Source organism: Bos javanicus, chromosome 19, assembly GCF_032452875.1.
Source record: "Bos javanicus breed banteng chromosome 19, ARS-OSU_banteng_1.0, whole genome shotgun sequence".
In the NCBI taxonomy this organism is placed as follows: domain Eukaryota; kingdom Metazoa; phylum Chordata; class Mammalia; order Artiodactyla; family Bovidae; genus Bos; species Bos javanicus.
The window spans coordinates 50,141,008-50,165,492 of NC_083886.1; the positions used below are offsets into that span (position 1 = coordinate 50,141,008).

Sequence of the window (24,485 nt, forward strand, 5' to 3'; positions counted from 1 at the left end):
GGGAAGTTTACATCTTTCCACTAAATTTAGATATCCACCCTTATTCTGGTTTGAATCATCTTATCTCAGAGAGAAGTCCATGCTCTCTGCTTCATCATGAATACATCAATTCCTGAAAATTGCAGGAAGTAGATTTCAGTTTTTCGTAGGAAGAACAGTCTATTGATGCTATTCCCAAACAAAGTTGCTCTTTGAGGCTCCCATCCCTGGGTACCACTCTGTCAAGGATGCTGCCACCGGGATTCCTGCTCAGGGGAGGGAGGGATGGAGCAAGAAGACTCTAATTTGTTAGCTTCTTTCCTTTGACTTAAACAATGAAACATGTTTGTTTCTGCACCCAGTTATTAAAATGGCACAGTACTGTCAAAAACAAAAGTATCTGCTTGGGAGCTGGCCCTGGCTCTGCCATTTATTAGGTATGTGGTCTCTGAGTTTCAATGGACTCATCTGTGGAGTGGGCATAATGCTGTCCACCTTGTGTGCTGTTGTGGAGTGAACCAAGATAACGTGTGTAGTGACCCCAACACATGAAGGGTACTCAGCGATTATCTTTCTTTCCCTATAATCCTGTTTCATTAAAGAACTATATAACAAATTACAGAGCTGGATTCTCCCATGAAGTATGGTATGATCTGACAGAGCCCACCAGACTCACTCGTTTCTGGTCAAGAATTTCCCTTAACTCTATTTATCAGGGTTACTTCCTGTTTTGGGGAGGAACTGAAAGATAATTGTACAGCTGAATTCTATAAACGACAGTACTGTGAGAAAAGATGATATTTTTAGACTTTCTTGATTAAAAAAAAGACACTTATCTTACAACGATTGGGACTAAAAGCACCTCTCAACTACATACTTGGAGCTGGATCTTTGACAAAATTATACCATCAACCACAAACAAATGGTGAATTCTGATAAAAGGCAAGTTTGCACTCCAGCTCCTCAAAGCAGAGAGATGCTCTCCACTCTCTGGCTTTCTCAGAGCCTGGTTCATGCCAGGATACATGGGGTTAACCACATACCTATTGATCTTTCCCCATGGAGCTTCTTGCGAGCAGCTTGACTTCACAAGAGCAGTGTTGTCCATCTTCGGGTGAACAGACGGGAATAGAGTAGGGCTTCCATCCATGTTTGTGGACTGAGTGAGGGAACCCAATCTGCTCAGCCATTTAACGTGCACCTTCATTTTTCTAGACCCAGTGACTGCACCGGTGCTGAACATCAGCGTCATTCAAACAAAAACAGACCGATATATAACGCTACGCTGCATCTCATTCAACGGCTCTCTGCCTATCAATTATATTTTTTTTGAAAAAAACATCACCATATCACCAGTTATTTCCAAGGATGTAAGGAAGCCTGCTGAATTTAACATAACCGAGAGTAACACTGCGGAAGTGAAAGAGTACAGGTGTAAAGCTAAAAACAGATTGCCTGACCATGCAAAATACAGTAAACCTGTCATCATACCCTCAACAGGTAAGGGCTACCTGAATTCGTTCAACAGGGTCTAGATTTACTTCCAGAAACTGCAGCCTCTCCTCTGCCCACCATTTCCCACTTCGCCCACCTGCTTCTAAGTACTTTTTCTTCTGTAGGGTCCATTCGCTCTGATGGGGCTGCTTTCTGCCATAAAGGAACCATAGAAAAACCTAGAGTGGGGCAGGAAGGGACCTTGTTGTAAGACTTCCTGAACTGACTCTGTTTCCTGCTCAGGTTCTTAGCAATCACATTAGAATTTGTAACTCTTTGTTTTCACTTTCTTTTTTTAAGCACTGTTTTTATATATTCATTTATTTTGACCATGCTGGGTCTTCATTGCTGCGCATGGGCTTTTTCTAGCTGCAGCAAGTGGGGGCTACTCTTCGTTGCAGTGCCCGAGCTTCTCAGTGCAGTGACTTCTCTTGTTTGTGGAGCACAGGCTCTCTGCACATGGGCTTCAGTGGCTGCAGCACAAAGGCTCAGTAGTTGTGGTGAACTGGGCTTACTTGCCCCATGGCATGTGGAATCCTCCCGGACCAGGGATCGAACATGTGTACCATGCATTAGCAGGCAGATTCTTACCCACTCCACCACCAGGGAAGTCCTGCATCTCTTGAAGCTGGTGGGGTCTCTTGATTTTCTTGTGCTTTTTAAAATCATTTAAATAAAAACTCACTTCTAACACCGGTACCTTCCTCCTTGGCTGTTGAATGCCCTACTGCTAATGCTTGGTGAATCTAGATTTCTCTACTGGGGGCAAGAGCAGCTCCTGTCCCAGTCTTGTGTTTCGGAAGGCGCTATCTGGATTCTTCTAAGCCATACACTTTCCAATAAGCTTCCCATAAGCCATAGGGATGCCTGCCTGGACCTTGTATCTCTACTTTTCTGTACCTCACTCTAGGTTCCTAGACCTGCATTCCCTACCCCATCAGATCAGAACCCACCTCCCAGGGCCTGCACAAGTCTCTTTCCCAGCTCGTCCTCCCAAGGGTAGACCACCGCGAGGATGTGAGCACTCCTGGACTCAAGCCAAGGGAGCTGTTTGTGGGGGCTGAGGGACAACACTTGGCCACGCAGGCAGGTTCCTTAGGGCGCAGATCAGAGCCTGGGTGGGAAGGGGCCAGGCCAGAGCTAGAGCCGGCTCTCTTTACACTGTCACGTTCCAGCACAGAACTCAGAGTCTGAGAATTCCAGATTTAAACCTTTCCTTAGGGACTTCCCTGGCCATCTAGTGGTTAAGACTGCATTTCCAATGCAGGTGGCATGGGTTTGATCCCTGGTCAGGGAACTGGGACCCCTCATGGTGCATGGCCACAACATTTAAAAAATAAAAACCTGGCCTGATGAAGGGACACTGGTCAAGGCGGGAGGAGAAAAAAAAAATTAGGTTAGCAAGGGTAATAGGCATCAGATCAGATCAGATCAGTCGCTGAGTCGTGTCCGACTCTTTGCGACCCCATGAATCGCGCATACGAGGGCATTAAACACCTCATCCTCAGAAGATCAGAGCCCACATCTGGGTGTTCAGTAAGTTCTAACAGTCAGGCAGCCTGTTGGAGTCAGGCCCCAGAGTCAGCCTTTGGCTTACAAATCACCGCCTTCCATTCACTAGCTGTGTGACCTTAGAAAAGTCACATACTCTTATTTAATTGCAAAATGGGAACTTTACTTGAGTCTTATTCTACTTAATTGTAAAATGGGAATAATACCAATGAGATACCTAAGGCAATGCACGAAAAGTGCTTAACATGAAGTCTGCATATAGTCAATAATAAGTGACAGCTGTTGGGTAACATAGATCATACCGACATGACTAAAGACTTTGCCTGACAAATGGCCAGGCTGTTCTCAGACTTATGACCCTGATGATGTAGACAACAATCTGTCTGTTAAATGCTGTACTGCTTTTTTTTCTTTGCAAATAACCCTTGGTGGAAGGTGGACTTGGTCTGACTTTTAGAACTTCATTGACAACTTAATTCTTAGGTGGTGAGGGTGTCCACATAGGGCAGGGACCCAGGTTTCATGGGTAACTTGGGAGACAGTCATGATCGACCTTTCCAGAACATTCCACAATTCAGTATCATTGGAAAAGCAGGCTGTGCAGTGACCAGTGAATGCTGTCTTCTTCTTCTTCCAGGAGGAGACTGCGGTCCATTCTGCCTGCAGCTCCTGCTTCCGGGGTTATTACTGGTGCTGATAATAATCATCCTAGTTCTGGCATTTTGGATGCTACGAAAGTACAAAGCAAGTAAGTTCCTTAGGAGCTTTGCCATTGTTTTCCCTGGTGGCTTAGACAGTTAAGAATCTGCCTGCAAGGCAGGAGATCCGGGTTCAATCCCTGGGTGGGGAAGATCCCCTGAAGAGGGGAATGGCTACTCACTCCAGTATGCTAACCTGGAGAATCCATGGACAGAGGAGCCGGACGGGCTATGGTCCTTGGGGTGGCAAAGAGTCGGACACCATTGAGCGACTAACACTTTCACTTTCCCTGGATTTTGGAGACAGACAGAAGGGGAGAGGGTAAGGAGGAAGGGAAAGGAGAATCAGAAATGGGATATGAAGAAAATGAAGAGAAGGAAAAGATGCAAAACAAGAAGATAATGAAGGACTTCCTGAACTGTTCACATTTAGCACAGTTCTCTTTTCTCTGGTGAAGCCTTCCCTATTTAGATTGCTTGTGGGCGTGTGACCTGTGCAGTCACATGGGGCCCCGTGCTAAGAAGACATTTTAATGCTCTGCTGTCATTGTCTTAAAATTTGTCACACCTTTTTACCTTTTTAAAAATTTTTTAAAAATTGTTTTTCAAAATTGTGGTAAAATATGCATAACAACAGAATTTACCATTTTGGCCATTGTTAAGTATACAGTTTGGTGGCATTAAGTACATTCACATTCCTGGGCTACCATCACCAGCCATCCACTTTTTCACTATGCAAATATGACACTCTGTACCTGTCAAATGGTGTAAGTCCCTATTAACTTCTCTCCTCTCAGCCCCTGGCAAACACCATTCTGATTCCTGTCTATTCTGACTAATAGTCTAATCTGACTATTTTAGAAATCTCATGTAAATGGAATCATACCCTATTTATCCTTTTGTAGGTGGCTTCTTTCATTTAGCACAATGTCCTCAAGGTTCATCCATGTTGTATACATGTCAGAATTTCCTTCATTTTGGGGGACTTCCCTGGTGGTCCAAGGGTTAGGACTCTGCATTTCCACTGCAGGGGACACGGCTTCAATCTGTGGCTGGGGGACTAAGATCCCCCAAGCCTTGCGGTGCAAAAGATTTTTTTCTCCTTCATTTCAAAAGCTGAATAATCAGTTATATATATGTGTGTATATGTATATAATATAATATATACATTATACACACACATGTATACATACATAACACATACTTTGTTTATCCATTCATTCATCCATCAATGAACTCTTTCTTCAGAAAAAATTCCCAGAAGTGGAATTGCTGGATCGCTTTTTTTTTTTGAGACTCCTCCATACAGTTTTCCATAGTGGCTGCATCAATTTACATTCCCACCAACAGTGCATGACTTTCCTTTAAGTTGCATCCTTGTCAACACTTGTTACTTGTTACCTTTTTGATGGTAGCTATTCTGAGATGTGTGAGGTGGTATCACTTTGTAGTTTCAATTTGCATTTCCCTAATGATGAGTGATTTTGAACATCTTTCCGTGTGCCTGCTGGAGATTTGTATGTGCTCTTTAGAAAATGTCTATACAATTCCTCTGCCTGTTTTTAAATTGGGTTGTTTGGTTTTTTGATGTTGAGCTGTATGAGTTCTTTGTACATTTTGGATATTAACTCCTTATCAGACATATCATTTGCAATATCTTCTTTCATTCCGTAGGCTGCCTTTTTGCTTTGTTGATAATTTCCTTCGCTGTGCAAGCTTAATGTAGTCCCATTTGTTTATTTTTGCTTTTACTTCTCTTGCCTGAGGAGACAGAGCCCAAAAAAATATTGCTAAGACCAGTGTCAAAGAGCATACTACCTATGTTTCCTTTTATGTGTTTTATGGTTTCTGATCTCACATTTAGGTTCTTAATCCACTTTATTTTTGTAGATGGTGTGAGAAAGTAGTGCAGTTTGATTCTTTCACATATAGCTGTCCAGTTTTCCCAATACCATCTATTGAAAAGACTATCTTTTCCTGACTGTATATTCTGACCTCCCTTGTAAATTAATTGACCGTGTAAGTAGGGGTTCATCTCTGGGCTCTCTAGTCTGTTTCACTGACCTGTGTGTCTGTTTCTGTGCCAGTCCCATACTGTTTTGATTGCTGTACCTTCGTAGTACAGTTTGAAATTAGAGAATATGATACCTCCAGCTTTGTTTTTTCTCAGGATAGGTTGTTTTGTGTTTCCAAACAAATTTTAGAATTATTTGCCTAAGTCTGTGAAAAAATCCCATTGTTAACTTGACAGGGATTTCATTAAACCTGTAGATTGCCTTGGGGAGTACAGCCATTTGCAATATTAATTCTTCCAATCTGTAAGAATGGTATATCTTTCCATTTGTTTGTGCTGTCTTCAATTTCCTTCACCAGTGTCTTATGGTTTCCCAAGTACAGGTCTGTTACCTTCTTGGTTATATTATTCCTCAGTATTTTATTCTTTTTGGTACAGATAGGATTGCTTTCTTAATTTCTCTTTCAGATAGTTCATTGTTGGTGTATAGAAATGCAACTGATCTCTGTATATTATTAATAATTCCATATACTGTGACTTTAGCTGAATTCATTTATTTGTTTCAATAGCTCTAGTTCTTTGGTGGTGTCTTTAGGATTTTCTCTATATAGTATCATGTCATCTGCAGTGACAGTTTTACTTTTTTCTTTCCAATTTTGATTCCTTTTTTTCTTGTCTGATTACTGTGGCTCAGACTCCCAATACTATTGTGAATAAAAGTGGCAAGAGTGAGCATTCTTGTCTTCTTCCTTATCTTAGAGGAAATGCTTTCAGCTTTTCATCACTGAGTATAATGTTAGCCATGGGCTTGTTATATATGGTCTTTATTATGTTGAGGTATGTTCCCTCTGTACTCACTTTGTTTAGTTTTTATCATAAATAGATATTGAATTTTGTCAAAAGCTTTTTCTGCATCTATTTAAATAATCATATGGCTTTTATTCAATTTGTTAATGTGGTGTATCACACTGATTGATTTGTGGATATTGAAATGTCCTTGTATCTCTGGGACAAATCTCAACTGATCATGGGGTATAATTCTTTCAATGTATTATTGAATTTGGTTTGCTACTATGTTGTTGAGGATTTTTGCATCTACATTCATCAGTGATATTGGCCTGTAGTTCTCTTTTTTTTCTGGTGTCTTTGTCTGTCTTTTGTCGTTTGGGTTTTTGTTGTTGTTGCTCGTTTTAGGCTGCACCAGGTCTTAGGTGTGACACTTTGGATCTTTTTTCTTTTTTTTAGTTGCATCATGTGGGATCTTAGTGGCACCACGAAGGATCTAGTTCCCTGACTAAAGATTAAACCCAGACCCCCTGCATTATGAGCTCAGAGTCTTAGCCACTGGACCACCAGAGAAGTCCCTGTCTTTGGCTTTGATAGCAGGGTGATACTGGCCTTGTTGAATGAGTTTGGAAGGGTTCCTTCCTCTTCAATGTTTTATAGAGTTCACTTGTGAAGCCATCTGGCCCAGGATTTTTGTTTGTTGGAAGTCTTTTGATGATTGCTTCCATTTCATATTGAATGGTAATTGGTCTGTTCATATCTTCTATTTCTTTCTGATTTAGCCTGAGGAGGCTGTATATTTTAGGAATTCATCCATTTGTTCTAGGTTGTCTGTTTTATTGGTGTACAACTGTTTATCTTAATCTCTTACGACTCTGTATTTCTATGGTTATCAGCTGTAACTTCTTTCATTTTTTTTTTAAATTTCTTGGACAAAATAATATGGAATTTACTTCCATGGAGAATTCTCATTGAAGTCCTATAAAAACATTCCTTTTTTTTTTTTTAACTGAAGGATAATTGCTTTACAATGTTGTGTTGGTTTCTGTCATACAACAATGCAAATCAGTCATAACTATATGTACATCCCTCCTTCTGGAGCCTCCCGCCCATCCCCCACTTCTTTCATTTTTGATTTTATTTATTTGAGCCCTCTTTTTTCTTGATGAGTCTAGCTAAAGGTTTATCAATTTTATTTGGCTTTTCATAGAACCAGCTCTTCATCAATCTTTTCTACTGTTTTATTTTAGTTGTTAGTTCACTTATTCCTGCTCTAATCTTTATTATTTCTTTCCTTCTAACTTTTCTTCTTTCCTTTGGGTGTAAAGCTGGGTTGTTTATGATTTTTCCTGTTTCCTGAGATAGACTTGTATTATAATAAACTTCCCTCTTAGAGCTGCTTTTGCTTGGTCCCTAAGATTTTGGATGGTTGTGCTTCCATTTTCATTCATCTTTGGGTATGTTTTTATTTCCTCTTTAATTTCTTCAGGGACTCATTGTTTGTTTAGTAGTATGTAGTTTATCCTCCATGTGTTTGTGGGTTGTTGTTTTTTTTTTTTTTGATAGTTTTTTTTCTTGTAGTTGATTTCTGGTCTCATATGTTGTGGTCAGAAAAGATGGCTGATATGACTTCAATCCTCTTAAATTTATTGCATCTCATGCATTTTTAAAACTAGTCTCTTCCTACAAAAATCCGAGGATCTTACAAAAGTGGAATTAATATTCTTGAGTACTCGCCAGGGCTAAATGGAACTCAGTTGGGTAATTTAGTATCTCTTGCAGATATTAAGAAGCTTTTTACAGGCTATTCTTTACAGTGAAGGAAAGAAAAGATATCTCTGGCCATCTCAGGCACAATCTAAGAGGCCAAGGGTGTTGTTTGCAGATCTGAGAACAAATCAGAAGGGCTCCTGGCCTGAAGCAGCAGATGCTACGGTCTCCTAGCTGAGCCCACGATTTCCCTTTAATAGACAACACTTCAGGCCATCCGAGAAGGTCATTCTTCCAGAACTTTGGGGAATTCTGCTCCGTGGAGGAGCAGGAAAAAAAAAAATTGTGGCTGAATTGGTTTATTTTAATGATTTTGCACCAACTTACGTAGGAAAAGCTATGAAAGATAGTGCACCCAGAGTCTGCAGAAATATACCCATGGAAGCTGGAATATATGCAAATGTCTGTGAAAATCAAGCAGGTAAGAGAATTTTGTTTGAGATTTTGGTTGGTTTGGGATTTTTGTCTTTTACATTTTTTTAAGGTCATACACAAATGGGTAAAATACTGAAGAAGCTGAGTATAGCGTCTCCCTTCCGCCCCAACACTCAATCCCACTTTCCACTTTAAAGTCCTTCCACAGATATTTTATGTGTGTTTTATAAACATCTAAATAAATGGTAGTAATGGTAGCATGTCATAGATATGCCATTCTACACCTGATTTTTTCAGTTAGCAACATATCTTGGAGATTTTTGTTTTTTAATATCACTTCAGAATGATCCACACTGTGTTCCAATCACTTTTATGATCATCTCTTAAAGTTGGCATCGTTTACTGCTTTATGGTAAATAGACCCAGCACCTTGGCCAACAGTGAGAACAACCCCAGCCAATGTGGATGCTAACTGAGGACCAGCCATGTTCCAGGCACAGCGCTAAGCGACTTCTCTGCTCTGTCTGGTGCAAACACCACTAACTCCCAAATTATATCACCCCCATTTTACAGATGAGAAACCCGTGCCAGGCTTAGAACCAAAGCAATGTGTTTCCAGTGTCCAAGATGGTAAGTACTCTGCAAAGTCCAGAAGCGACATGCCATTGCAAGGGTAGCCACTGCCCTCAGGAGATCAGAGATTTGGACCACAGACCCAGTAATTCTGTTTCTTGTCTTTTACCCAGAGGCTAAATACTCCCAGGAGATACATTATGCTGACCCCGTGTTCCAGCAAGTGGCACCAAGAGATCAGGGTGAGCCACAGTTTGGGATAGGAGACGCTGTTGAAATGGGCAGTGGTTTCTGTGAGGCCATCATTAGCTTTAGGAACCCAAGGATGGGATGAACAGGGGCAACATCCATGCTCTAGGACACCAATAGCAGCCAGCACCACAGCGCCTAATACATTTCATCAGGACGTGGGTGGATGGGGAGGAGGAAAGGATGTGGTAGGGAGTGTATCACATTAAAAAAATCCAGAGAGAACAAGGCAAGTGCACTTCTAAAATGCTTTCAAGAATAAATCACATAATGTAGTCCAGGAAAAAAAGACAGTTCATACTTGGTTTTATCAGGACCCCCAGCTACCAAAATAGAATTTTAAAAGAGCTTCTATAGATATATATCCAAGATTGAAGGCAAAAGGAGAAGAGGGCGGCAAAGGATGAGATGGTTAGATAGCATCACCGACTCAATGGACACAAGCTTGAGGAAACTCTGGGAGATGGTGAGGGACATGGAAGCCTGGCATGCTGCAGTCCACTGGGTTGCAAAGAATCAGACATGACTTAGCAACTGAACACCAATGACAACATCCTAAGTTTACTGAATTATTTTCTCTTCTATATTACAGAAAACAGTAATAATTCTAAAGATGGATACGTCTATTCTGAACTTGTCCTCTGAGATTTAAAGATGTAGGCTACATCTCAGGGTAAGATGCTTTTTATAAAGCTGATTTCCATAAAGAAAAAGCAAACTTGATTGATACTTTAAAAGGTTTCACCTGGTTACCCAAAGTGACTCGCTGTTTTTCATGCTTAAACACTATTCCTTTGGCTTTTTCAGGTACATACAATCCTGTCATCAGACAAGAGTTTTGTTAGGTGGGATCCTAAGTTTTTACATGCTTTTGCCATTTTTTGGCAAGGACCATTTCCCCCATTTCCACATCACTGAATAAAGAATAATTTTTTGACCACTGTGTTCTTCATAAGTGCATCCTGGAAGCTTACAACAATCATCTCCCCATCCCCATGCCCACTGAAGTTTCAGAAGCAAACACACAAAGCAAAAACCATGCCTGAATTCCAAAACAAAGCCTGGTGGCCTTGAAAAGGTGTCTGAAGAAAACAGCACCTGCAGTCACCTCTGGAGAAAGGCAAGATCACTCAACGAGTACACATTTATTACTCACTGCCACTAACATTTGCTCTTAGCTTCCGGAAGCCTGCAAATTCATTTGTATTGATTTCCATGGACTTTCTCAGTCCTCAAGATTCAGCTCATGTCAGAAGCGTGCCTTTATGTGCTGCATTTTTCCGGTCAGCTGTCTGTCAAGAGGACAGCCCAGAGTTGAGTTGGGGAAGAACAGAGAAATGGATTGGCTTCCCAGGATTGCTGTAACAGATTACTACAAACTGCTGACTTAAAACAACAGACATGTATTTTCTCATAGGGCTTCCCTGATAGCTCAGTTGGTAAAGAATCCACCTGCAATGCAGGAGACCTGGTTTGATTCCTGGATCGGGAAGATCCACTGGAGAAGGAATAGGCTACCCACCCCAGTATTGGTGGGAGTGACTTAGCACACACACAGTGGATTCAGGAACTATCCAGATGATCCAGGTTGATCTTATCTGGAGATTCTTATTAATTACACCTTCAGAGACCCTTTTCTCAAGGTGATATTCACAGGTTCCAAGCGTTAGAACTTATGGGGGAGCCACCATTCAGTCCACTTGAGGGGCAAAAATATTTCTGGTTTGAATCTCTCATCCCAGGAGTTATAAGTAAAGTCCAATAAAGCCAAGAGGCATTTCTGGGGTTCTGGACACAAAATAACTTGGCCAAAATTGCTCCACTCTGTTCTTCTTCCGGGGGGGGGGGGGTTGCCTGAACCTGTCTTAACTATTCTCAACAATGGACCTCTGACTAGAAAAATCATAGTTATCAGCTAATTAGACACTAACTCTGTAACACCCTTGGGGCCGGTTTTATTAACTTGATTTTACAGGTAAGGAAACTGAGGCTTAGATGGGGTAAGTAATTTCACAGGGTCATCCTCAGCTTGGTAAGTGGTTGGACTGGGACTTAAATCCCAGCAAAGAACAACATCAGCACTGGCTGTGGGAATGCATATTCAGGGTGGGAAGGGCTATGCTGTACACACAGGTCCAGGTGAACCTGAGGATTTTGTTGCGATAAAGCAGCATTCATGAGCTTAATTTCCCCTTCTTTCTGTGGATATTTTTATTGGCTTGGCCATTAAGTCCATCTGGGTTCTTTCCATAAGATGTTACCAGTTCAGTTCAGTTCAGTTGCACAGTCGTGTCTGACTCTTTGCGACCCCATGAATCACAGCACACCAGGCCTCCCTGTCCATCACCAACTCCCGGAGTTCACTCAGACTCATGTCCATCGAGTCAGTGATGCCATCCAGCCATCTCATCCTCTGTCATACCCCTTTTCCTCCTGCCCCCAATCCCTCCCAGCGTCAGAGTCTTTTCCAATGAGTCAACTTTCGCATTAGGTGGCCAAAGTACTGGAGTTTCAGCTTTAGCATCATTCCTTCCAAAGAAATCCCAGGGCTGATCTCCTTCAGAATGGACTAGTTGGATCTCCTTGCAGTCCAAGGGACTCTCAAGAGTCTTCTCCAACACCACAATTCAAAAGCATCAATTCTTCGGCGCTCAGCCTTCTTCACAGTCCAACTCTCACATCCATACATGACTACTGGAAAAACCATAGCCTTGACTAGAAGGATCTTTGTTGGCAAAGTAACGTCTCTGCTTTTGAAAATGCTATCTAGGTTGGACATAACTTTCCTTCCAAGGAGCAAGCGTCTTTTAATTTAATGGCTGCAGTCACCATTTGCAGTGATTTTGGAGCCCCCAAAAATAAAGTCTGACACTGTTTCCACCGTTTCCCCATCTATTTGCCATGAAGTGATGGGACCAGATGCCGTGATCTTCGTTTTCTGAATGTTGAGCTTTAAGCCAACTTTTTCACTCTCCACTTTCACTTTCATCAAGAGGCTTTTGAGTTCCTCTTCACTTTCTGCCATAAGGGTGGTGTCATCTGCATATCTGAGGATATTGATATTTCTCCCAGCAATCTTGATTCCAGCTTGTGTTTCTTCCAGTCCAGCGTTTCTCATGATGTACTCTGCATATAAGTTAAATAAGCAGGGTGACAATATACAGCCTTGATGTACTCCTTTTCCTATTTGGAACCAGTCTGTTGTTCCATGTCCAGTTCTAACTATTGCTTCCTGACCTGCATACAGATTTCTCAAGAGGCAGGTCAGGTGGTCTGGTATTCCCATCTCTTTCAGAGTTTCCCATAGTTTATTGTGATCCACACAGTCAAAGGCTTTGGCATAGTCAATAAAGCAGAAATAGATGTTTTTCTGGAACTCTCGTGCTTTTTCCATGATCCAGCGGATGTTGGTAATTTGATCTCTGGTTCCTCTGCCTTTTCTAAAACCAGCTTGAACATCAGGAAGTTCACGGTTCACATATTGCTGAAGCCTGGCTTGGAGAATTTTGAGCATTACTTTACTAGCATGTGAGATGAGTGCAATTGTGTGGTAGTTTGAGCATTCTTTGGCATTGCCTTTCTTTGGGATTGGAATGAAAACTGACCTTTTCCAGTCCTGTGGCCACTGCTGAGTTTTCCAAATTTGCTGGCATATTGAGTGCAGCACTTTCACAGCTTCATCTTTCAGGATTTGAAATAGCTCAACTGGAATTCCATCACCTCCACTAGCTTTGTTCATAGTGATGCTCTCTAAGGCCCACTTGACTTCATATTCCAGGATGTCTGGCTCTAGGTCAGTGATCACACCATCGTGATTATCTGGGTCATGAAGATCTTTTTTGTACAGTTCTTCTGTGTATTCTTGCCACCTCTTCTTGATAGCTTCTGCTTCTGTTAGGTCCATACCATTTCTGTCCTTTATTGAGCCCATCTTTGCATGAAATGTTCCCTTGGTATCTCTAATTTTCTTGAAGAGATCCCTAGTCTTTCCCATTCTGTTGTTTTCCTCTATTTTTTTGCACTGATCGCTGAGGAAGGCTTTATCTCTTCTTGCTATTCTTTGGAACTCTGCATTCAGATGTTTATATCTTTCCTTTTCTCCTTTGCTTTTCATTTCTCTTCTTTTCACAGCTATTTATAAGGCCTCCCCAGACAGCCATTTTGCCTTTTTGCATTTCTTTTCCATGGGGATGGTCTTGATTCCTGTCTCCTGTACAATGTCACGAACGTCAGTCCATAGTTCATCAGGCACTCTATCTATCAGATCTAGGCCCTTAAATCTATTTGTCACTTCCACTGTATAATCATAAGGGATTTGATTTAGGTCATACCTGAATGGTCTTTCCCTACTTTCTTCAATTTCAGTCTGAATTTGGCAATAAGGAGTTCATGATCGGAGCCACAGTCAGCTCCTGGTCTTGTTTTTGTTGACTGTACAGTGCTTCTCCATCTTTGGCTGCAAAGAATATAATCAGTCTGATTTTGGTGTTGACCATCTGGTGATGTCCATGTGTAGAGTCTTCTCTTGTGTTGTTGGAAGAGGGTGTTTGCTATGACCAGTGCATTTTCCTGGCAAAACTCTATTAGTCTTTGCCCTGCTTCATTCCGTATTCCAAGGCCAAATTTGCCTGTTACTCCAGGTGTTTCTTGACTTCCTACTTTTGCATTCCAGTCCCCTATAATGAAAAGGACATCTTTTTTGGGTGTTCTAAAAGAACTTTAGAGCTTAGGCATCTTTTTCGGGTGTTCTAAAAGACCTTTAGACCTTTTAGTTCTAAAAGGTCTTGTAGGTCTTCATAGAACCATTCAACTTCAGCTTCTTCAGCGTTACTGGTTGGGGCATAGACTTGGATTACTGTGATATTGAATGGTTTGCCTTGTAAATGAACAGAGATCATTCTGTCATTTTTGAGATTGTATCCAAGTACTGTATTTCAGACTCTTTTGTTGACCATGATGGCTACTCCATTTCTTCTGAGGGATTCCTGCCCGCAGTAGTAGATATAATGGTCATCTGAGTTAAATTCACCCATTCCAGTCCATTTTAGTTTGCTGATTCCTAGAATGTCGAAGTTCACTCTTGCCTTCTCTTGTTTGACCACTTCCAATTTGCCTTGATTCATGGACCTGACATTCCAGGTTCCTATGCAATATTGCTCTTTACAGCATCGGACCTTGCTTCTATCACCAGTCACATCCAAGCTGGGTATTGTTTTTGCTTTGGCTCCATCCCTTCATTCTTTCTGGAGTTATTTCTCCACTGATCTCCAGTAGCATATTGGGCACCTACTGACCTGGGGAGTTTCTCTTTCAGTATCCTATCATTTTGCCTTTCATACTGTTCATGGGGTTCTCAAGGCAAGAATACTGAAGTGGTTTGCCATTCCCTTCTCCAGTGGACCACATTCTGTCAGATCTCTCCACCATGACCCGCCCATCTTGGGTTGCCCCACGGGCATGGCTTAGTTTCATTGAGTTAGACAAGGCTGTGGTCCTAGTGTGACCTCGGACGTGGGGTAGCTCCTCTCGGCCACGCTTAGTGTGCTGGTCGCAGGCGCCCGTGCTTAGTGCCTAAGATGTTATAGAAAACCCCAAATGAACTTTTGACCAACCTTAAAGAAGGCTGAGTACCAAAGAATCAATGCTTTCAAATTGTGCTGGAGAAGACTCTTGAGAGTCCCTTGGACAGCAAGGAGATCAAAACAGTCAATCCTAAAGGAAATCAACTCAATATTCATTGGAAGGACTGATGCTGAAGCTGAAGCTCCAATCCTTTGGCCACTTGATGCAAAGAATTGACTCATTGGAAAAGAGCCTGCTGCTGGAAAGATTGAAGGCAGGAGAAGGGGGAGACAGAGGATAAGATGGTTGGATGGATCACCGATTCAATGGATATGAGTCTGAGCAATCTCCAGGAGATACTGAAGGACAGAGAAGCCTGGCATGCTGCAGTCCATGGAGTCGCAAAGAGGAGGACACAGCTTCGTGACTGAACAACAATATTTGGAGGAACTCAGTATATCACAGAGGCTGAGAGTGAGGATATCCAGGCTCAGTGCTAATTGTGTGACTCTGGGTAAGTTACATAAAATCCTGGGGTTCAGTTTCCTCACTTGAGGGGGTGGGGGAAAGAGGAGAGGGACAGGGAGAAATGTTACCTACATCACGGAGCTGCTGTGAGAATTAACTCAGGTGATGAATGTAAAAGCTTTGGAACAGGGGCTGGGGACAGAGTAAGAACTGGGAAAAAAAAAAAATGCTAGCTATTCATAGTATGCTCATCCTTAGCACGGGTCATGCTAATTGGCTGCTCCCCTTAGAAATCTTCAGTCTTTGAGGTCATAAACTTAGTTACTTGGCCGCCATTAACCTCTTGATGTAGTAACCTGAGCTCCTTCCTGAAGCAGAGCCTGAGGCAAGGACTTGGTGCAGGTTGTTTATATGAGGGGCTAGGGAGACTGAAATAGAGAAGAAGCCAAGACAAGAGGTGGAGAGGGGCTGGCAAATTAATGAGCACCCCAGTAACTGGATGTGATACTATTAAGCCCATCTGAGGTCTCAAAGTCCACTATGTCCCTGGGTTTCACAGCATGCCCTGAATCGACAGCCTCTCATTTTCTCTTTGCAAAGCTTCTAAAGCAGTTAGCAGAAGCCAACCAACCCACAATCCATGTAATCACCACTGCCTCGTGCCTTTCAAGGGCTAGAACTATTGCGTAACCTCGAGCTTCATTATCTACCTCTGCTCTCTTCCCCACTGCAAGGGAAAGTCTTAGTAATTGGGAAGCTATAACATGTAAGGATTATCTCTACTCCCCTTACCACCAGCAACAGAGTCCTTGTTGCCATTCATCCTGGGAGGAAATCTGTTTATCAGGGCTGCTTTCTCCAGCCTCTGACAGGCTGATAGCCCTGAAAGCAGAGGCTGAGAAAAGGCCTTCTGTGGAACAGAAGGGACACTGGCAAACAGGCATGAGGGGCTGGAGGAAAAGCCAGAACGCGGTGTAAGGTTGAGTTGGGCATTGCTGTGGGGAACTGGGGCTCGATTCCATCGGAACTGTCTGTGGAGTGAAAAAATGCCTCTCAGAATTATCCCCTTGAGGACTGAGTGAGAAGCACTCATCCATCGGCTCCCATCCCCCATTGGCTGAGGGCTGCCCCCAGGAGGTGATGCATGTGGGCATTCCAAATGGGCTTCCATTGGCCTCTCACCGAGGCACTGGAAAGCCCCGGGGTAGAAAAGGAGTCATATGTCTTGGACACTAAAAGCAAGAAAGCTGTCAACACAAAGTGGGTGAGGCTGCAGATGCAGCTGGAATCAGAGGATGTGACTGCTGGCTGCTCGGCCGTCTCTCAACATTTCCTTTGTACTGACTATGTGGTTTATTTGCTTGTGTCTGACTCTTTGCGACCCCGTGGACCGCAGCACGCCAGGCTCTCCTGTCCTTCACCATTTCCCGGCGTAACAACAATAATAATAACTGCCACGGGCTGAGTATATACCAGGTTCCGGGCACTGCTAAGTGTTTTGTGTACTTCTCACAACACCCTCCTCACACAACCCCAACTTTCTACGGCCTCCACCTGCACCTACCCCCTGCATGGTCACTGAGCCCCAGCCCATGGCTTTTGGACTGAATTGTTTAGGATGGCAAGGGGAGGAAAAGGAAGAGGAAGAGGATCTATTGAGTTTTCATTCAATAGTTACATTTTTTTCATGTCTAGAAGTTTCCCTTTGGTTTTTGATTTTTTTTTTGCTGAGCCGGGTCTTAGTTGCAGCACGTGGGCTCTTTAGTTGGGGCATGCAGGATCTAGTCCCCTGACCAGGGATGCAACCTAAGTCCCCTGCATTGGGAGTGCAGAGTCTTAACCACTGAATCACGAGGGACATACCTAGTTCTTTTTCAAACCGACATATTCTTTTTTTTTTTGGTTGTGAAATAGAGTATGCATTATATAAAAATGCACAAAAATATATACCCACAGTTTAATAAGTTCTATTAATTGGACACTAGCAACAGAATGTTGTCAGCATCCCAGAAGCCCTCTGCATAGCTCTTCTCAATCACAACCCCAATTCCCCAACTTAACTACCGTGTTATGGGAATCACACCTTTGCTTTTCTTTAGTTTTACCACCTACATATGCATTCCTAAGCACCATCTTTAGTTTGTTTTGTCTGCTTTTTCAAAATTGAATGTAAATGAAATCACATAGCATTTATTCTCATGTCTGGCTCCTTTTGCTCAACATTGTGTTTGAGAGGTTTACCCAAGATGCTGCATGTATTTGTAATTAATTTATTCCTCTTGCTTAGTTCAGTTCAGTTCAGTCGATCAGTTGTGTCCGACTCTTTGTGACCCCATGGACTGCAGCATGCCAGGCTTCCCTGTCCATCACCAACTCCTGGAGCTTGTTCAAACTCATGTCCATCAAGTCAGTGATGCCATCCAACCATTTCATCCTCTGTTGTCTCCTTCTGCTTCTGCTTTCAATCTTTTTCAGCATCAGAGTCTTTTCCAGTGAGTCAGTTCTTTACATCAGGTGGCCAAAGTATTGGAGCTTCAGCTTCAACATCAGTCCTTCCAATGAATATTCAGAGTTGATTTCCTTTAGGATTGACTGGTTTGATTTCCTTGCTGTCCAAGGGACTCTCAAGAGTCTCTTCTCCAATACCACAGTTCAAAAGCATCAATTCTTTGGTGCTCAGCTTTCTTTATGGTCCAACTTTCACATCCATACATGACTACTGGAAAAACCATAGCTTTGACTATACAGACCTTTGTCAGTAATGTCTCTGCTTTTTAATATACTGTCTAGATTATTATTATCTTGCTAAGTAGTATTCCCTTGTTTGAATACACTATAATTTATCTATTGTGGGCTTCCCCGGTGGCTCAGTGGTAAAGAATTCGCCTGCAACAGGAGCCGCAGGAGATTCGGGTTCCATCCCTGGGTCAGGAAGATCCCCTAGAGGAGGGCATCCCAACCCACTCCAGTATTCTTGCCTGGAGAATCCCATGGACAGAGGAGCCTGGTGGGCTACAGTCTATAGGGTTGAGAAGAGTAGGATACAACTGAAGCGACTTAGCACGCACATGCACAGCTTGGAACTGTTACAAACAATGCAGTTATGACCATTCTTACATGTCTTGCACATGTCTCCTGGTTCCCAAGTGCATGCAATTATGTTGAACATACATAGGAATGGAATTACTGGGGCATGGGGTATGTTTAGTTCGCTTATTCCTAAAACGTTGACGTTCACTCTTGCCATCTCCTGTTGGGCCACTTCCAATTTGCCTTGATTCATGGACCCAACGTTCCAGATTCCTATGCAGTACAACATCAGATTTTACTTCTATCACCAGTCACATCCAAAACTGGGTGTTGTTTTTGCTTTGGCTCTGTCTCTTCGTTCTTTCTGGACTTATTTCTCTGCTGATCTCCAGTAGTGTACTGGGCACTTACCAACCTGGGGAGTTCATCTTTCAGTGTCGTATTTTTTGCCTTTTCATATTGTTCATGGGGTTCTCAAGGCAAGAATACTGAAGCGGTTTACCACTGCCTTCTCCAGTGGACCATGTTTTGTCAGAATTCTCTACCATAACCCATCCACCTTGGGTGGCCCTACACAGCATGGCTGGCTCATGGTTTCATTGAGTTAGACAAGGCTGTGATCAGACAATCTGTGATCAGATTGGTTAGTTTTCTGTGACTGTAGTTTTCAGTCTGTCTGCCCTCTGATGGAGAAGGATAAGAGGCTATGGAAGCTTCCTGATGGGAAAGACTGACTGAGGGGGAAACTCGGCCTTGTTCTGATGGGTGGGGCCATGCTCAGTTCAGTTCAGTCGCTCAGTCGTGTCTGACTCTTTGCGACCCCATGAATCGCAGCATGCCAGGCCTCCCTGTCCATCACCAACTCCCGGAGTTCACTCAAACTCACGTCCATCGAGTCGGTGATACCATCCAGCCATCTCATCCTCCATCGTCCCCTTTTCCTCCTGCCCCCAATCCCTCCCACCATCAGAGTCTTTTCCAATGAGTCAACTCTTCGCATGAGGTGGCCAAAGTACTGGAGTTTCAGCTTTAGCATCATTCCTTCCAAAGAATACCCAGGACTGATCTCCTTTAGGATGGACTGGTTGGATCTCTTTGCAGTCCAAGGGACTCTCAAGAGTCTTCTCCAACACCATAGTTCAAAAGCATCAATTCTTCAGTGCTCAGCTTTCTTCACAGTTCAACTCTCACATCCATACATGACTACTGGAAAAACCATAGCCTTGACCAGACGGACCTTTGTTGGCAAAAGTAATGTCTCTGCCTTTGAATATGCTATCTAGGTTGGTCATAACTTTCCTTCCAAGGAGTAAGCCTCTTTTAATTTCATGGCTGCAATCACCATCTGTAGTGATTTTGGAGCCCCCAAAAATGAAGTCTGACACTGTTCCCACTGTTTCCCCATCTATTTGCCATGAAGTGATGGGACCGGATGCCAGGATCTTCGTTTTCTGAATGTTGAGCTTTAAGCCAACTTTTTCACTCTGCTCTTTCACTTTTATCAAGAGGCTTTTTAGTTCCTCTTCACTTTCTGCCAGTAGATGTTTAATCCAATTTTCAGTTGATGGGTGGGGCTGTGTTCCCTCACTCTTATTTAAATAGAAAGTGAAGTTGCTCAGTCATGTCCAACTCTTTGCGACCCCATGGACTGTAGCCTACCAGGCTCCTCCGTTCATGGGATTTTCCAGGCAAGAGTACTGGAGTGGGTTGCCATTTCCTTCTCTAGGAGATCTTCCCAAGCCAGGGATTGAACCCAAGTCTCCCGCATTTTAGGCAGACGCTTTATCGTCTGAGCCACCAGGGAAGTTATTTACCCGGGGCCAAACTATGGTGGAGGTAATGAAGATAATGGCAACCTCCTTAAAAGATCCCATGCACACACTGCTACACTCAGTGCCCCTAACCCTGCAGCAGGCCACTGCCAACCCACACCTCCAGAGATTCCTAGACACTCTATTCATTTCCAAGGAAAACCATTCAATATCACAGTAATCCAAGTCTATGCCCCAGCCAGTAATGCTGAAGAAACTTAAGTTGAATGGTTTTATGAAGACCTACAAGACCTTCTAGAACTAACACCCAAAAAAGATGTCTTTTTCAGTATAGGGGACTAGAATGCAAAAGTAGGAAGGCAAGAAATACCTGGAGTAATAGGCAAATTTGGCCTTGGAAATATGGAATGAAGCAGGGCAAAGGCTAATAGAGTTTTGTCAAGAGAACGCACTGGTCATAGCAAACACCTTCTTCCAACAACACAAGAGAAGACTCTACACGTGGACATCACCAGATGGTCAATACCAAAATCAGATTGATTATATTCTTCACAGCCAAAGATGGAGAAGCTCTATACAGTCAGCAAAAACAAGACTGGGAGCTGACTGTGTCTCAGATCATGAACTCCTTACTGCCAAATTCACTTAAATTGAAGAAAGTAGGGAAAAGTAGACCATTCAGGTAGGACCTAAATCAAATCCCTTACAATTATACAGTGGAAGTGAGAAATAGATTTAGGGGATTAGATCTGATAGACAGAGTGCCTGAAGAACTATGGACAGAGGTTCGTGACATTGTATGGGAGGCAGGGATCAAGATCATCCTCAAGAAAAAGAAATGCAAAAAGGCAGAACGGTTGTCTGAGGAGGCCTTACAAATAGCCGTGAAAAGAGAAGCAAAAGGCAAAGAATAAAAGGAAAGACATACCCACTTGAATGCAGAGTTCCAAAGAATAGCAAGGAGAGATAAGAAAGCCTTCCTCAGTGATCAGTGCAAAGAAATAGAGGAAAACAATAGAATGGGAAAGACTAGAGATCTTTTCAAGAAAATTAGAGAAAAATTTTAAATTAAAAGTTGGCTTAAAGCTCAACATTCAGAAAACTAAGATCATGGCATCTGGTCCCATCACTTCAAGGCAAATAGATGGGGAAACGGTGGAAACAGTGTCAGACTTTATATTTTTGGGCTCCAAAATCACTGCAGATGGTGACTGCAGCCATGAAATTAAAAGACGCTTGCTCCTTGGAAGAAAAGTTATGACCAGCCTAGACAGCATATTAAAAAGCAGAGGCATTACTTTGTCAACAAAGGTCCATCTAGTCAAAGCTATGGTTTTTCCAGTAGTCATGTATGGATGTGAGAGTTGGACTGTGAAGAAAGCTGAGCGCCGAAAAATGGATGCTTTTGAACTGTGTGGGAGGACTCTTGAGAGTCCCTTGGACTGCAAAGAGATCCAACCAGTCCATCCTAAAGGAAATCAGTCCTGAATATTCATTGGAAGACTGATGCTGAAACTCCAGTACTTTGGCCACCTGATGGGAAGAACTGACTCATTTGAAAAGACCCTGATGCTGGGAAAGATTGAGGGCAGGAGGAGAAGGGGACGACAGAGGATGAGATGGTTGGATGGCATCACCAACTTAATGGACATGAGTTTGGGTAAATTCCGGGAGTTGGTGATGAATAGGGAGGCCTGGCGTGCTGTGGTTCATGGGGTCGCAAAGAGTCAGACACGACTGAGCGACTGAACTGAACTGAACATTGTGATTTTAATTTACATTTTTCCTGATGACTAATAAGGTCAAGCACTTTTACATATATTTGCAGGCCATTTGGATTTCTTTTATAAGGTGCCTGTTTGAGGTACTTGGCCTATTATTCTACTGAAGTGTTTTTACTTTTTCATATTTTTTAGTAGTTGTTCTCCTACTCTGCAGCTTGATTTTTCACTATCTTAATGGTACTTTTTGATGAAGTTCTTTCTTCTGTTTTAGCTTATAGTTTTTATTATAACCAAGTAGCTTTACCAAACACAAAATTCAGTAGACTTAAAATTCTCATGCATTATATCATGCAAAAATTGATTTCTGGCTTGTAATGATCCACTTTTATTATTTTTACTCAATATTATTTCCCATATAGGTTTTCATATATTTACATAGTTTCTTTTAACTTTTTCAGCACATATCATCTTTTTAAAAAAATCTATTTATTCATTTATTTGTGGTTGTGATGGGTCTTCTACTGCTGTGTGAGGGCTTTCTCTAGTGTTGAGCAGGGGCTCCTCTTCCTTGGGGTGCATGGGCTTCTCATTCAGCACATACCATCTTATTTAATTCTTGCATTGTTGGTTGGTTCATTGGTTTAGTTGCTAAGTCACGTCCAACTCTTTTGTGACCCCATGGACTACCCTGCCAGGCTCCTCTGTCCATGGGATTTCCCAGGCAAGAATCCTGGATTGGGTTGGCATTTCCTCCTCTAGATTGATGAAGTTTGAAGAACTTGTTGTGCCTGCCGTGTCTTTATGGTTAGTGCTTTTTTGTGAATGTGTGTCCAGATGAATATTTTTTCAACTTGAGGTCATACAAGCATTATCCTATACTGCTATTTACTAAAGGCTTTTCTTCTTCTTTTTTTACTAAAGGCTTTTTTAGTTACTTTCATATTTCAGTTTCTATCAGCCTGCAATTGTTTCTGTGATATGAAATTGGCATCACATTTTTTAAAAAATTTCATTATTTATTTTTGGCTGTGTTGCTTTGCACGGGCTTTCCTCTAGCCGCGGTGAGCAGGGCTACTCTTCGTTGCGGTGCACAGGTCTCTCAGCGTGGCTCCTCTTGTTGCAGAGCGCGGGCTCTAGGTGCGTAGCTCCAGTAGCTGCAGCATGCAGGCTCTAGAGTGTGCAGGCTCCGTAGTTGCGGCACGGCATGTGGAGTCTTCCCAGACCAGGGATCAAACCTGTGTCCCCTGCTTTGGCATGCAGATTCTTACCCACTGCACTACCAGGGAAATCCTGGCATCTCACCTGGTTCCCCTCCCCTGCATGGACGTACCCCGTTGCTGCAGCACTGTCCACTGAAAAGGCCGTCCTTTCCCCACTAAACTGCAGTGTCATCTTTGTCACTAATCAAATGTTCATATACGTGTGGGTTTCCTTCTGGGCTGTGGATTCTGTTTCACTGTTCTATACTTCTCTCTCCTGTGCCAGTGCCATACTCAGCTTTTAAATAGATCCTAATAGCTGGAAGAGCAGTTTCCCCACCTTGTTCTTTTTAGTCACGTCTTAGCTTTTCTTGACCTTTTCATTTCTGTACTTGGCGAGTCTTGTGGGATCTTAGTTTCCCGACCAGGGATGGAATCTATGCCCCCTGTAGTGGAAACACAGAGCCTTAACCACAAAACCGCCAGGGAAGTCCCTGCATTTCCATACAAACTTTAGTCAGCTTACTATTTCCTTACAGAAAAAACTAAGCATAGTACGGATTTTGATTGACATTGCATTGAACTTTTTAGATCAACTTGGGGGAGAATTAATAGTTTTATAATATTGAATTTTCTGAACTGCAAAGTATTTCATCATTTGTTTGTTTTTTTTCAACTCTCTCAGTAGTGTTTTTTTATTTTCTGTATAAACAATCTTGCGTACTTTTTGTTAGATTTAGTCCTAGCTGGTCAATATTTTGAGGCTATGTTAAGTTGTATTTTTATTTCATGTTGTGGATACACAGAAACACAATCACTTTTCTTGGTCAACTTTGTATCCAGCAACCTTGCTAAATTCCCTTTTCAATTTTAATAATTCGTCTAAAGGTCTTTTAATTTATCTGCAGGTTTTCTAACAATCTGGAGACCAGACAGCTACCGCTGCTACTGTTAGCGTTGTTGCCTTCAGTACAACTGCCTCACCCAGAAACTGGAGCCCAGTGGAGTGTGGAGTTCTGCCATTAGAGACACTTACTTTTCAGCAGAAATCATCATCTCCCTTCTCCTTTCCAGGTCCTATGGATATGCGTCTAATTGGTAGAAGATATTCACAATCATACCCTGGCAGCAAGGGAATTGCAATTTTTCAGGTTTCAGACCCCACCAAATAGAAGAAGGGTTATGAGGTGGCTTAAGAGAACCAACCAAAATAACTACCACTTTAGCCAAAATACCAATCAAGAACTGAGGGGGAAATAAACACATTTTAAGACAAAGGA

The 24,485-nt window shown here is 42.5% G+C and overlaps 1 protein-coding gene across 3 annotated transcripts in view; it reads left to right on the forward strand.

Annotated features, from left to right (window-relative positions):
* MILR1 (mast cell immunoglobulin like receptor 1) overlaps positions 1–24,483 on the forward strand; it is a 37,720-nt gene extending 13,237 nt beyond the window's left edge. Inside the window, exons 3-9 of one of the 3 annotated variants that reach the window (XM_061392411.1) lie at positions 1,195–1,479; positions 3,623–3,733; positions 8,585–8,674; positions 9,202–9,258; positions 9,375–9,443; positions 10,043–10,123; positions 24,114–24,483. In XM_061392411.1, coding sequence (XP_061248395.1) covers positions 1,195–1,479; positions 3,623–3,733; positions 8,585–8,674; positions 9,202–9,258; positions 9,375–9,443; positions 10,043–10,095 — 665 coding nt within the window. In that variant the 3' untranslated portion in view covers positions 10,096–10,123; positions 24,114–24,483. Of the gene's footprint in view, positions 1–1,194; positions 1,480–3,622; positions 3,734–8,584; positions 8,675–9,201; positions 9,259–9,374; positions 9,444–10,042; positions 10,124–10,257; positions 10,388–24,113 lie in introns of those variants that run through there. The other 2 variants (XM_061392410.1, XM_061392412.1) reach the window with 2 other exon arrangements.
* The last annotated feature ends 2 nt before the right edge of the window (positions 24,484–24,485 follow it).